This window comes from Pyrus communis, chromosome 17 (assembly GCF_041283825.1).
Source record: "Pyrus communis isolate YQ-2024b chromosome 17, ASM4128382v1, whole genome shotgun sequence".
NCBI lineage: Eukaryota > Viridiplantae > Streptophyta > Magnoliopsida > Rosales > Rosaceae > Pyrus > Pyrus communis.
Window position 1 is genome coordinate 20,391,812 of NC_142581.1, and position 13,875 is coordinate 20,405,686.

General features: G+C 37.4%; 2 protein-coding genes and 1 long non-coding RNA gene across 4 annotated transcripts; 2 read left to right on the top strand and 1 right to left on the bottom strand.

Annotated features, from left to right (window-relative positions):
* Positions 1-1,075: 1,075 nt before the first annotated feature.
* Positions 1,076-4,728, bottom strand: LOC137708550 (ras-related protein Rab5-like). The gene is made up of 7 exons (XM_068447649.2): positions 4,013-4,728; positions 3,247-3,324; positions 2,984-3,151; positions 2,783-2,831; positions 2,049-2,122; positions 1,797-1,890; positions 1,076-1,535 (listed from the first exon to the last, which is right to left on the bottom strand). Exons 1-7 carry the CDS (start codon positions 4,049-4,051, stop codon positions 1,435-1,437), a joined length of 603 nt encoding a protein of 200 aa, XP_068303750.1. The 5' UTR covers positions 4,052-4,728; the 3' UTR covers positions 1,076-1,434.
* Positions 4,729-7,779: 3,051 nt separating this feature from the next.
* Positions 7,780-8,827, top strand: LOC148689590 (uncharacterized). Its single transcript, XR_015958803.1, has 2 exons — positions 7,780-8,307; positions 8,477-8,827. It is a non-coding gene; the product is annotated as an uncharacterized LOC148689590 (long non-coding RNA).
* A 2,722-nt stretch (positions 8,828-11,549) lies between these two features.
* Positions 11,550-13,009, top strand: LOC137749273 (uncharacterized). 2 transcript variants are annotated; one of them, XM_068489377.2, is made up of 3 exons: positions 11,552-12,365; positions 12,481-12,549; positions 12,855-13,009. In XM_068489377.2, exons 1-3 carry the CDS (start codon positions 11,793-11,795, stop codon positions 12,855-12,857), a joined length of 645 nt encoding a protein of 214 aa, XP_068345478.2. In that variant the 5' UTR covers positions 11,552-11,792; the 3' UTR covers positions 12,858-13,009. The 2 variants fall into 2 exon arrangements, with proteins under 2 accessions (XP_068345477.2, XP_068345478.2); XM_068489376.2 differs by lacking the exon at positions 12,855-13,009 and having other exon boundaries at positions 11,550-12,365; positions 12,481-12,814.
* Positions 13,010-13,875: the final 866 nt, after the last annotated feature.

Consider the following 13,875-nt stretch of genomic DNA (forward strand, 5'->3'; position numbering starts at 1 on the left):
GTTCTTTCACATGGCATTGTATTATTGATTTGAGACGTCATAACGTTGGTGTTATTATTCCATCTAAGTCATTGTCCAACTATAACCTTCCAAGTTGGTGTCAGGTAACCAGTTTTGCATTAAAGAAATTTATGAGACATGGACGCTTCTAGGAAGAATGTGGTTGTGTTTCTAGATACCCTTAAACTTGGTACTTTTTCTTTAAAGAATGTGGTTCCTAATAAAGGTGACACAATCTTATCCACCTAAATTCCTTTTCCTCATGATACAAGCAATATAACTACTTTAATTTACACTATAGGAGAGGAGAATTTAAACTCGAGACGCAATGGGTTGAAGAAGGAGACTAACCACCAGAACAAATCACCACCTGTACCCACACACCAATATTCCAAAAATACCCATAACTGTAATGTCATTAGGGGGTGTTCTTGTCTTATGTGGCAGATTGGTTTTTTGTTAATTTTGTTACGGAGGGTTGGAATTGTAAATTTCTTTTACTAATATCACCAATGGTTTAGATTTGTAGTTTAGATTTAAATGAGTAACTTGCCATTTAGTACTACGGTCTAGCGGTATTCCTCTTTACTTGTAAGTGAGAGGTCTTACGTTTGATTCTCGTTAAAAGCGAATTTGAACCACATTATTGCTAGCCCATTGTAAGGCTAAGACCACCCATTTCCCCTTAGTGTAGATAATATTGTTTATTCAAAAAAAAAAAAAAAAAAAAAAAAAAAAACGAGTCACTTGTAAAGATAGCATATATATTTCATTAGGGAATTGTTATTAGCGCTCTAAAAATTTCATTTTGCACCCTAAATAAATTCACTTGTGAGAAGTGTAGAATAAGATTTTTGAAGTGCCAATAAGAGTTCCCTTTCATTAAAGGCAGTGTTTTAGAATTATGGAAGATGTACTCCTTGTATATATATACCTTTCTTCCTTCCAAAGAAAGAATCCAGTGGTCTTAAACTGCAAAAGACAGCCAAACAGACCAGGTTGGCAAATACCTTTAGATTATCCTACTTAATAGCTTAGAACCTTTTTAAAATAGTTAAGTGAGCTAGATAACCCCTTGTAGGAAAAAGATGTATAGATGGTTGGAAACCACACACAAGCTGATGAAAAAGAATGAGGACTGCCTTTACAGTTAGTCTACAGATGAGCTGATCCATCCAACCTAAGTTTTTTTGTAACGGCTACACTCTGCTTCATATGCTTTCGATGAACATCGGCGACATACGAATATGATTGTCAAGGCAACATTGATGTTCTGCAGAACGTATACGAATCTTATGTACAGATGTATCTTTCAATCAGTAACATGTTTGATTTCCTGGGGGCAATTTGTTAAGACTTCGACTTTGCACTTTGAAGAAAACGACGATCTTCGAGCCACAGGCAAAATGAGATTGCTCAAAAAATGTCGTCAAGTCATCCCAAGCAGCAAAATCCCATTCTTCTTCTGTCTCGTGTTTCGCTGTTTAGATTCGCTCTGGCAGGCTTTGCGGGAGCAGCTCTTGCTAATCTCTTTGCTGCATGGGTGGAAAGGAAAGGAACTGTCTAAGCGTTGTCCGAATTTCAAAAACTAAGATAGAATGCGAAAGTGTAAATGAAATTTTCCGAATGTCAAGAAGCCGTGATCCTGAGTCATTTCGAGCAATACAACCCTACACGAACAAGCAGCTCACGTCTCATATGATATGAGCCTTTGGGATCAACCTGCTATCCCAGTTCCTAGGCACTTGATATAACAGAAACATATCTTTCTTCCGGATAATAAACCTAAATTTTACCTATTTCATGGAAAAGCTCGTTAATGTTCTGCGCGGTTTTGGCTGACGTTTCCAAGAAAAACATCCCATTCTCTTGAGCAAATTGCTCCCCTTCCTGCAACCCAATTACAAGAAAAATCAGACAGTGACCTGTGATCTGTTTACAACTTTTGATTGAACAAACAGCAGAACATTTAATGTGCATTCCTAAAACAGTCATGCAGAAGGAAAGCGAAAGAGAATGGGAAATTGTGGAGAAGCTGTTGGAAGTACCTCACTCTCGACCTCCCTTTTTGCCTCCAAGTCGCACTTATTTGCAACCAATGCCATCACCAAGTTCAAATTCCCTAGAGAATGTGATAAATAATGGATCATCTTTCAAGAACAGCTCGAGATCATTCTAAAATAAGCACACAATACTGATAACGAATCATTTTCGAAGTGCAACCAAAAAAATCATCCCAAAACAGACTTACTACTTTAATATCTAACGTAGGATACACAGAGATGTACGCAATACAAGAGCTAAACCAGGTTGTTTCAGAATGTACTAGCTAGCCAGAGAAAAGCAATCAAAATTTTGACAGCAGAGGGCACGCGAAAGAGAGGAATCGAGGCCTGCCACAGATTTAATAATACAAGCAACACAGTTTTAGACCATGGAAGGTCATAAATAGGCCGAAGGATTCGGATGAGAATGGGAACTAAATAGGAGGTTCTGAAAAGCAAGGTTTGTTCCACCCTTTCTGCATAGGGCAACACATACAGAAACAGTAAGCAACGGAACATTACTAGTCTAGTAAGTAATGTATATCACATATCTGATGAAATATTTGCAAAATATACAGAATTTTGGATTTAACTAAAGCATATTAGGAAGATTATATAATTATCATTATCTTAAGACAAGAGAAGAGGTAAATCATTTTTAATAATTCGACTATTCGGTTTTTACTATTGGACACAGAGTATAGGACAGGAAAAACATGATACGAACACTGGTTTACCTTGCCTCTGCAATTCTTGAACCCATTTTTTGGCTCGAGTAAATGTCTCCTGGGGACAACGCAAAATACTAATCAGAGAACCATAGATATTCACAAGCTAATCAGAGAGAGAGAGAGAGAGAGAGAGCTGCATGCATTCAGTCTTCTAAAATGTGCAACTTTTGGTATCTTGTAAGTGGAAATTAATTCCTAGCTAAGTACCGTGCTTGAGATGTCATACACGACTACAGCCGATGCTGCACCACGATAGTACATAGGAGCCAAGCTATGGTATCGTTCTTGTCCTGCGGTGTCCCATATATCAAACTTCACAGTGGCTTCACTTAAAGACAGTATTTGAGTGAAAAAAGCTGCTCCTATCGTTGGTTCCTGCATCACAGATAAGCACCGAGGTCCTCCCTTGTGAAACACAAAAATCAGGTGAAGGAAAGATTATGTCGAAAATACAAGAGGTCAACAAAAACCTGGTTATCGAAGAACTGGCCTTTGACAAATCTTAACACCAAGCTGGTTTTCCCAGTTCCCATGTCCCCTAGAAGCACCTGAAACAGAAACATTTAAGAAATTTAGAAATAAGCCGTGTCTTTGTGAGACGATTCCACTAATATTGTTTGCACTACATGTAAATACAACTACAAAGAATGAATCAACATTTTTCTACTTCGTTCGGTGCTAATAATGTGATTACAAATGCAGATAAAAAATCCGATCCTAAAACTAAAAGACGGTCTAGAGTAACAAAATGGCACACCTAGAAATGCTACTCTGCTGGAAATCCTGACAGAGCCAACATAGCTAAATGTTTAGCTAGTAAATGAACCACCGCAAGCGTTCGAACAAGGAAGCTTTATCATTTTTATGGGAGTCTCCATAGTTTTATTGTATCAACTAGGAAATTGAAGCCGTATAATACAGAATACCTGATATCCCATTACATCAGACTTTACAATTTACATCAAACTTATGTGGGGTTGAATCTTTATATATATATATATATATATATATATATATATATATATATATATTTTTGTATTCTGGATAATATATAAATTTAGATTCTTGAGCTAAGCAATTGCAAATAGAACCCTTTCAGATTCTCATGAAAATCTCTGCACACATTAGTCGTTTGTAATGATAGATTGTAGCTGAAGGGAACAGAGGCAAAAGAATATAGAAAAAAATACAGAAGTAAAAGAATTGGAAATAAAAGAGAGGGTAAGACATACCCACCAGTTTGGCTTGTATGATCTTGTTGCCAGGCCTCGCCATTGGAGTACTACCTTGATCAAAATTGTATCAGCTTTTGAGGGGGAGAGAGAGAGAGAGAAGCTGTTGCAATAAAAGTGACAAGAAATTTTGTGTGGATTTGCCAAGAAAATTAATAGATGAAGAAACTAGAAAGTGGACAAAGAAGAGAGAGCACTCAGACAATCTCCACAAGTAGTAGACTGGTTGTTGTATTTAGTATTGACTGGTAGTTTTATTGCACTTTGCACTTCGCCAATCTCAAATCTCATTCAATGAGAAGCAGCATTCCTTCTAGTTGACCAAAAAAAAAAAAAGAAAAAAGCAAAAGGGTGGCATGCTTTGCGGGTCCATATCTTCAATCAGGAACGGTTAGTTTATCCGAGTCCATCGAATTCAGAGTCTCCTTGTTGTCATAGCTGGGTTGATGATGTTATATGACTCAGTTTTATTGATCAAAACCCCAGACTCTGACACAACCACAACCTTAACAAAAAAAACCTCCCTTCATTTTGCATATCTTCCAACATTTAATATTTTATAGTAATATACTAATCTAACGTTTTTTCATTAGGTTGTTATTTTGGCGTATGTAATACTTGAAAGACAAATATGTTTTTATGTTTTGACATCATATTTATGTGACAATGTGGTATGTAGATACTAATTTAGCATTATATTTTTCATTTGATTATTTATTGATTTAAAATATATTTTCTTTAACTGATAACGGATCGGATCATATTACCTGTTAATATTCACAGGTAAATTTCGGGTTGCGTCATATTACCTATTTATTTTAACGAGTGTTACACGATACGACTTGTTAAGATATCGGGTATGTCACAAAAATGACACGAACACGAAAAATACGACATGAATCCTTTATGTAAAGGAATCCCCATTTTTTAGTTGTGGGACCCATTCCACATTGAACTTCAACTATTCGAATCGTCTATTTTATAAGTCTCGATTAATAGATTATCATTGCAAAAATTCAATTCAATTTGAAACCGTTTGCCTATTTAATTATCACGATGAAATTTCATTGTTTCTTATAAAACAAAACATTCGCTAATTTCTTGGAACTTAATTAGATTTCTTAAATCATTCCAATTTGGCTAATATCTTACAAGATGATCTATAAGGTGCAACTTGAAAAAAAGTCGGTTTGGATCATTGAAGTTTGATCTGGTGTGAGCCTCACAATTAATTCCCATTAAATAAAAGGTAAATTACATTTTACCCCCTTAGGTTTGCGTCTAATTACAACTTCATACAACATCTTTAAAATATTTCAATAACATATATTTATTACTATTTTATTTCAATATGATACAACCGTTAGGCTATCTCCAACCGATGGCTGGCCAGATGACTCGTTTTAACCCTCTAGCCCTCCAAGATTCTCCAAGATACTCCAAGATATTAATATTTTAATGAATAGTACAAGGCTATATTTGCCTCCGTCTCCAACCGAGGGCCAAAGGGTCATAAGGCCAAACATAATTTATTATTTAAAAACTACAACTTAAATTCAAATCCAACGGCTAAGTAACGTTAGTTAGCCGTTGGTAGCTGACATCATGTTGACGTCAGCTAGCCGTCAGATTTGAATTTTTCTTTTGCTATAAATAAGGTGGATATTGGGCTATAATTCACACAACTTTGAATTCAATCTATTTCAATTTGGTGTAACAGAAGAGGATTACAAACCACGAAACAGAGCGATGTCGCATGCCAATTCGGTGAACAACTACTTCAACCTCAACTCGATGTACACAGAAAAGGATTTCAAACGTCACTTTCGAATGAGGCGTCATGTCTTCAAGCGTTTACTTCGTGATGTCCAGCAAGTCAATCCATACTTTTGACAGAAGCTGGACAGAACAGGCCGCCTTGGTTTCTCACCTCATTAGAAGGTTACTGTTGCACTTCGAATGATGGCCTATGACTCCCCAGCTGATTCGATGGATGAAACCTATGGTATGTCTGAGTCTACATGCCTTGATATTCTTTAACAATTCTGTGACACAATTGTTCAGGTTCACAAAGACGAGTACCTCCGCAAGCCAAATCAAGAAGATTTGAATCGGCTCCTTTGCAAAGTTAAAGACCGTGGGTTTCCGGACATGATAGGGTCAATAGACTGTATGCATTGGGATTGGAAGAACTGTCCCATCGGATGGCAAGGAGGCTTTAGTAAAAGGTCGAGAAAGCCAACTGTTGTGTTAGAGGGGGTTGCCTCATATGACACATGGATTTGACATGCTTTCTTTGGAGTCCCTAAATCCCAAAATGACATTACAGTTCTTGAGCGTTCACCCCTCTTCAATAACTTGACGGAAGGTAAAGCACCTCAACTTCACTAAACAACTGTTACTACAATATTGGGTATTACTTGGCAGATGACATCTACCCAAAGTGGGCGACACTTGTCCAAGCAATTTCAAACCCTAGGAATGACGCAGAAAAGTTGTTTACCTTACACCAAGGAGTATACCAAAAAGATGTTGAGAGAGCTTTCGGTATTCTAAAGCACGGTGGAAGATTATTAGCGAACCGGCAAGAGGGTGGAATCGAGAAAATTTGGACTCCATCATGATGTCTTGCATCATATTACACAATATGATAGTGGAGGATGAACGAGATGAATATATTGATGGAAAATCCGATGACGACCAAGAAGATCCAAATAGGTCAAGAAGGGATCGTGCAAAAATATATGATGAGTCTAATTTGCCTTTCAATCCAAGAATTGGTAGTATCTCTATAAATAAGTACATGAGGCACTATAGAATGATACGTTCTCGTGCCACAAACAAGTACCTACAACATGATCTTGTTGCACATCTTTAGGGCAAAAGAAGCATGGAGTAGGCGTTTAAGTTTTATGTTATTAAATGTTTTTTTAAAATATTGTTTAAGTTTCATGTTAAATGCTTTTTTTTTTTTTTAATGTTGTATAATTTGTATGTTGGTTAATGTTATTTAATGTTATTTTATATTGTTTAATGTTGTTTCATGTTACTTAATTTAATTTAATGTTGTATAATGACTTAGGAATTTATAGGAAAAAAATATAATTTAAAAAAAAATATGAAACAAATTTTGTGAAATAGAAGTACTAGGATAAAAATAAAATTTAAAATAAAATAAAGCAACTATTGAAATAGAAGTTATAGGAAAAAATGTAATTTAAAAAAAAAATAAAACAAATTTTGTAAAATAAAAGTTACAGGAAAAAATAAAATTTAAAAAATATTAAAAATAGAAGTTATAGGAAAAATTTTGTAAATAAAAAAATAATAAAACTATTAAAAAAAAAAAATTCAAATGCAACGGCCAGCTGACGTTAGCTAGCCGTTGCATTTGAATTTTTTCTTAAGCATTCCTGTTGGTTATAACCGACAAGATTCCCAGTATTTCTGACCAGTCCCGGGCTGGTTGGCAGCCAGCCCTTCAGCCTTCTAGCCCTCTCTAATTCCGTGGGGTCCTCTTAGATTCCTGAGCCCTCTGGCCTAACCCTCGATTGAAGACGGTTTTCAGGATATTTTCGACCCTCTGACCTTCTGGACGCTTTGGTTAGAGATGACCTTAGTCAATTCGTTAACTTGACTGTTAATTAGTAATGTGGCAAATCTGAAATTTACTTTTTATGCTGACATGGAAGACACATAAGCCAAAAATACCAAAAACTTAAAACTCAAAAAAAAAAAAAAAAAATATCGTTTAAGAGAAAAATAATTTAAACTTTTTATTAAAAACTGTGGGCCCCGCCCCCTACCAACTCCCATCCCCACTCTTCTTCCCACTCCATCCGTCTCCTCCCCCACCCATTTTTTCCTTCCCTCACCGCCAGAACCACAGCCAATTCCCCCACCACCTTCTTCTCCGGCCGAATTCGGCATTCTTTGATTTTGATAAATGTAATTTATCCAAAAACATAGAAAGAGACAACTCCATCCAAGAAAATCAACAAGCAAACTAAAACCCCAAACATTAAAGACAAACAAAAAACCCAGAGGCCCTCGTTCTCTCTAAAAAGCCCCATTTTTTCTGCACATTTTTGGGTAAAAACTGTAAAACCAAAAATGGAATGGACACAATAAGCAGCATTTCTTGGATTCCAATTCACAATTCAAATTTATAGCCATATATTCAACGACCCCAAGTAGAGGGATTTTACCAGAGAAAGCAAGAACACTAAGATGGGTGAATCGGCCTGCCTGAAGAGATCGTTCTCCCACCCTTCGGAGTGTTCCACTGAAGTCAAAGAGGTCAGTCGTCCTTCTGCAAAATTTCCCATTTCTTTGACTCTTTAAGCTTTTCGATTCATGGGTTTTTCTTGTTTTCTCGAAATCTATAATGGGTTTTGATCCGCTTGATTTCTTTTCGTCGCACTGGGTTTTGGTCCCGTCTTCTGTCTTTTTCCCGCTGCACCAGCAGCCAAGACACATTACCGAGGAGACCAGATCTGAACCTCTGAATGGCTGATCAATCAATCCGGATCTGATGTAAATCGGGTAGCTCCACAGGACCCGTTTTGCTCGACGGCTGATCCACCACATGCGCTGAGCTCGCCATAATCCTCGACCTCTATCTCTGTAATGAATGGTGTGGTGAGAGGCTCGTGGAGGTCGATGTCGATGTGGGTGTCTTCCGCCAGTGCTCGCGGCCATGGGAGTGGCGGATTAGGGCTGGAGAATCTGGGTTGGAGAGAAGGATTTAAGTTTTAAAATAAAATTATTTTTAACGTTAATTTTTAATTGAGATTTTTTATAATTTCTTTTAATTTAATTCACGTGGCACATATACGTGGAATCCGCGATATTCTAACGAAAATAAATGACAAGTAAATGATGTGATTGTAATATTTTAAAAATATTATATAAAATTATAATTATATTTAAATTTAAGAAGGTAAAATATAATTTAATCCAAAAACAAATTGGAGGTATCTTCTTTTAAGAGCAACTCCACCCCTATCCACTTTGTGCCAGCACCCAGCCCATTTATCCACTTAATTGAACAGTAACAGACTCAATGAACAGTAATAGGCCAAAGCATCTCCACCCCAAAAAAAAATGTGCTGGCACCTAGTCTAAAAATGCGCTGGCACAAACGATCTCCACCCCTACAAAATGCGCTGGCACCCAGTCCATTTAAAATATTAAATAATTTTTTTATAAAATAATAAAAAAAAAATAGTTTTAATTTCGGATAGGATTTTTAACCAATCTCGTCACGCCACGTGTCATTATCCGAACGTACTATTTTTTGAATAGATTTCCGCTAAGATTTTCAACCAATCCCGACAACCCACGTGTCACTTCCTGTTTACAATAATTTAGGCAAGATTTCGATAAGATTTTTAACCATTCTCGTCACGCCACGTGTCATTATCCGAACGTACTATTTTTTGAATAGATTTCCGCTAAGATTTTCAACCAATCACGTAGTGCCACGTGGCATTGTCCAGAACCTCATCTTCTTTTTTTTTGTCCATATAAACCCTACATCCCTACATCCATCCTCACACTAAACTCAATCCTTTTTTTTAGCTCAGAATTCTTCTTTATCGTTTTCAAATCTTGAGTTCTTACAATGTCTTCTTCAAGGAGAGCGTATAAACAGTTTCAAGAGCAGCAGAAAAGGTTGTTGGCACAACAGGAAGAATTGGTCAATCTTGACCAAGATGGAGGTGGAGATGAGGTCTTCGCAATGGAGGAGGATGAGGATGATCACCATAGAAGGCGGAGGGCCTCACATTCCCGCCGTATCATGCAAGCTATGGGTCAGATAGCCTGAGGGACTGACGAGTCGGTTGGGTCTCTGGCACTTGTTCAGGTATCCCTTCCGTGTCTTCAAATGTGTTGGCTTCTTGTTCGGCTGTGTCTGCTTCTGGCGAACTGTGTAGACCCATACCGTGCATGACAACTTCTGGACCGGTTGCCACAATTTTGTATTTAGGGCAATCTTTGACAATTTGCCAACATTCCCATTTGTTGAATGATTTGTTATGGTTCTTTGCATTGTAGAATGCTTGTGCTTGTAGTGTCTATAAAAATTACATAAAAATTACATAAGTATTTGGAATGCATATTACATAAAAATTACATAAGAAATTAAATAAGAATTGTGGAATGCATAAAAATTATATAAAAAGTACATAAAAATTACATAAGTATTTGGAATGCATATTACATAAAAATTACATAAGAAATTAAATAAATTAAAATAATCAAATCGGGTGGAATGCATATAAATAAATAAAAATATTGTTACCTCATCCGCTAAACTTGTCCCACTACGCAAATTACCAGAAGCATGACAGAGGGCGTTTTTCCAACAAGTAAAGGATGCGTTGAGTTTTTTCCAACGACCTTGAAGACCTTGACTAGATCTGGCATCTTTTCCATGTACATCTTTTCCATGTACATCGTTGAACGATTTCGTAATTTTACTCCACATTTCTCGCTTATCCATCTCATTACCCGTAATCGGGTCATGAGTAGTGCGAACCCAACATTCACACAACGTAACATCTTCACTGAGCTTCCACGAAGTCATTTTTTTCTCTCAAAGTGTACAAAATATTCAAATGTAGAAAGTGTAGAAAGTGTAGAAAATATTGAAATGTGGTGTAAGGTGGAAGATGAGGGTTAGGTATTTATAGAAAAAAAAATTAATTTTTTAAAATTTTTCTGTATTTTTTTTAAAATTTTTGACATTTTTTAATTAATTTTTAATAAATTTTAATGTTGTAATTAATCGGGACCGTTGGATTTGAAAAATAATCAAATCCAACAGCACTCATTACGCCACGTGGCCAACGGTCAAATTTCTAACCGTTGGGCCTTTTTTTTTTTTTTTTTTTTTAAATTTTTGGTGAAATAAACGTGGACCGTTGATCTATGATCGGACGGTCCAATTTAAAATTGAAATTGAAATTTTTTTTACCGTTGGAAATCCAACGGCCTAAAAAACTAGCCGTTGGAAATCCAACGGCTCTGAGGAGGCCACGTATCCTTCACCCGGACGACTGCAAGTTGCCCTGTCGCGCGGGCCCCACCGCCTGCAAAGCTGTCGGCTACTCGCCTGGCCTCCCGCGTGTTGTGCACGCGCCAGAAACAGACCGGGGAATGGGTCTGTCCATTTTGGGCTGGGCTCTTGACTGGCACGGGCTGGGTGCCAGGCAAGTTGACGGGCTGGAGCACTTTCCCTGCAGGCCGGGCTGTTATTTGGACTTGGTGTTGGGCAAATAAAGCTCCGGTGGAGCTGCTCTAAGGCCTCCGGACACGAATGCCAATTTCATCTCACCTAACGGATTGAAGAGCTTAAATCGTAACGATCCGAGTTTGTGTCGGTGGGTGGGCTTTTGGGGAAAGCTTACAACAAGGCCCTGGCCATTGTGTTGGTGGGAAAGGGATCATTTGTAAATGAGAGATATTATTTTCGATTTTTGTTAAAGATAAATTTAAATTATATTATTACTATTTTATTGTGAAGTTTAGCTATCTTTTCACTACTTTAATAAAGATAACACGTTTGTTCGAAAAAAAAAAAAAATTCCAATCTTCAGAGATGCTCTAACAAAACATAAAATGAAAAGGACGGTTGAGAAATAACTAGGAAGCACCAACTCTACCCCACCTGAGTTTCCCAAACATTCAAACGAAAAGCCTCAAAAGAGCAACCAAACAAACAAACGGTACAAACCCCACAACTCATCTTCCACTTCACGCTTCCCACCACCACCCCCATGCCCATGGCCACCCCCCGCTCAGAACCACCACCACCACCCCAACCATGCACCCCATTACTCGCCGACCAAAACTACGTCGTTCTATCACCACCACCTTGTTCTCACTCCCAACGACGGCGCACAACTATCCTAGCCACTACTCTCATACTTACACTCCTAGCCGCCACCTTCTCCGCCTTCGTTCTCTGGCCGTCCGACCCCTCCCTGAAGATCGTACGGCTTCGGCTTAACAAGGTTCAAGTCCACACGCGGCCACGAGTGACCATCGACGTGTCCATGTCGGTGACGATTAAGGTCCAGAACGTTGACGTTTACGCGATGGACTACGAGGCGCTGGAGGTGGCGGTTGGGTACAGAGGGAGGAGGCTGGGGCACGCGACGTTCCAGCAGGGTTACGTGCGGGCGCTTGGCTCGTCGTACTTGGACGCGGAGGTGGAGTTTAATGAGGTCGGGGTGTTTTCCGACGTGGTGCTCCTGCTTGAGGACTTGGCTAAGGGAACGGTGCCGTTTGACACCGTCACGGAGGTCCAAGGGCGGCTCGGCTTCTTGTTTTTTCAGTTCCCCTTGCAGGTACGTATGTTAGGTAACGTTAATTAATTAATTTGTGGATTAAGATTTAATCAATTCATGGTTAAGGAAAGAGAGAAGGGCTTGAAGTGATGTTTTGGTTTGCCACAATTGACAGGCAAGAGTTTCGTGTGAAGTTATGGTGAATACAATAAATCAGACAATTTTTCGTCATAATTGCTATGAGGTGAGCATGCAAATTGATTAATCTTATATAGAGGAGAGATATTTGTGTGTTAATTTGAACTGTTTTTAGGCGAAGTTCTTTTGTTACTAATTTACGCTAATTTTATCGCATCAATCGATAAATATACACCTGTTATAAAATGAATGAATTGATAAATTAAGTATAGGTAATATTATAATCAGAACGAAAAAATTCTCGTTAGTTCGCTCAGGTCTGCAACAATTTGGATTAGTGTTAAATCATAAAATGTGTGTTTTTGTGTGTGCGTACATCTTCTAATCTTCAATATTTATTCATTCCCGCAGTGATGAATCGCAAATATGCATTTGCAGCACAAGAAGCTTCAAAGGGTCAGTGTATATATGTTGAATGTACATATATGTATAGCTTTAGCTAGAGTTATAATTTTGTGTGTAAAATAAATCTCTATTGCAATTCAAAAGTATAAACCCTTTTTGTTTGCTTCGATTCGTTGGCTACGGACTAACTTGGATTGGTTGACAAATTTTCTGTCTGAAATTCCACTCCAACCACTTAGGAAGAAGAAGATTTCTCCATTTTTACGTCATTCATAATTCTATGAAAAGTTGTGGTTGAATTCTTTTGATAAGCAAAGGTAGAGACACCCTAGGTTAAATTGAATTGCATTTCAAAACCTAACTTAAACTCGACACCTACTCTTTGAGATATGAACTCTCTTACCTAAAAACATGGTTAGTGATCATTTTAGCACACATGATTTTTTTTTTTTTTAAGAAACGATATTATCTACAAAGGCAGAGGGAGAGCTTAGCCTCACAATGGGTTAACAATAATATAGTTCAAATTCGCCTTTAACGAGATTCAAACCTAAAAATTCTCACTTACAAATGAAGATGAATACCACTACTCTTTTAGCCTTCTACGCTTTGGAGTGAAAAGATCTCTAACAACCTTCGACAAGATTTCGTAACGGTTATTGGGCCAAGCAACCTACACTAGTGCACAACCAACATGAAAGTCCCAATAGGAGTGCAACTCGTGCAAATTAGGCAAATTTGAAGGTCAACTCAACTCTAACTCATCCTTTTTCTCCTTTTTTTGTCGTAGTAAAGTACGCATGATCTACTCTATTAGAATAACAAGTAAATTATACTATCAAACTAAAAACTTAATGTTGTTATTAAAAAACATTACATATATATATATATATATATATATATATATATATATATATATATATATGAACAACCACTTAATACAAATAATGTTACTTCTAGAGTCTAAAGCATCTATAAGCGTAATAAAGGCCAAAATTTTACAAATACAATATATATCAGAATTCGA

What these genes read in the sequence shown, in the direction of transcription:
- LOC137708550 (XM_068447649.2), bottom strand. Translation starts at nt 4,051, where the DNA reads ATGGCGAGGCCTGGCAACAAGATCATACAAGCCAAACTG. An exon ending in TGTATGACATCTCAAGCACG is followed by an intron (nt 2,832 to 2,983) that starts GTACTTAGCTAG and finishes CGTTGTCCCCAG; the next exon opens with GAGACATTTACTCGAGCCAA. An exon ending in AAAGGGAGGTCGAGAGTGAG is followed by an intron (nt 1,891 to 2,048) that starts GTACTTCCAACA and finishes ATTGGGTTGCAG; the next exon opens with GAAGGGGAGCAATTTGCTCA.
- LOC137749273 (XM_068489376.2), top strand. Translation starts at nt 11,793, where the DNA reads ATGCCCATGGCCACCCCCCGCTCAGAACCACCACCACCACCCCAACCA. An exon ending in TTTTTCAGTTCCCCTTGCAG is followed by an intron (nt 12,366 to 12,480) that starts GTACGTATGTTA and finishes CACAATTGACAG; the next exon opens with GCAAGAGTTTCGTGTGAAGT.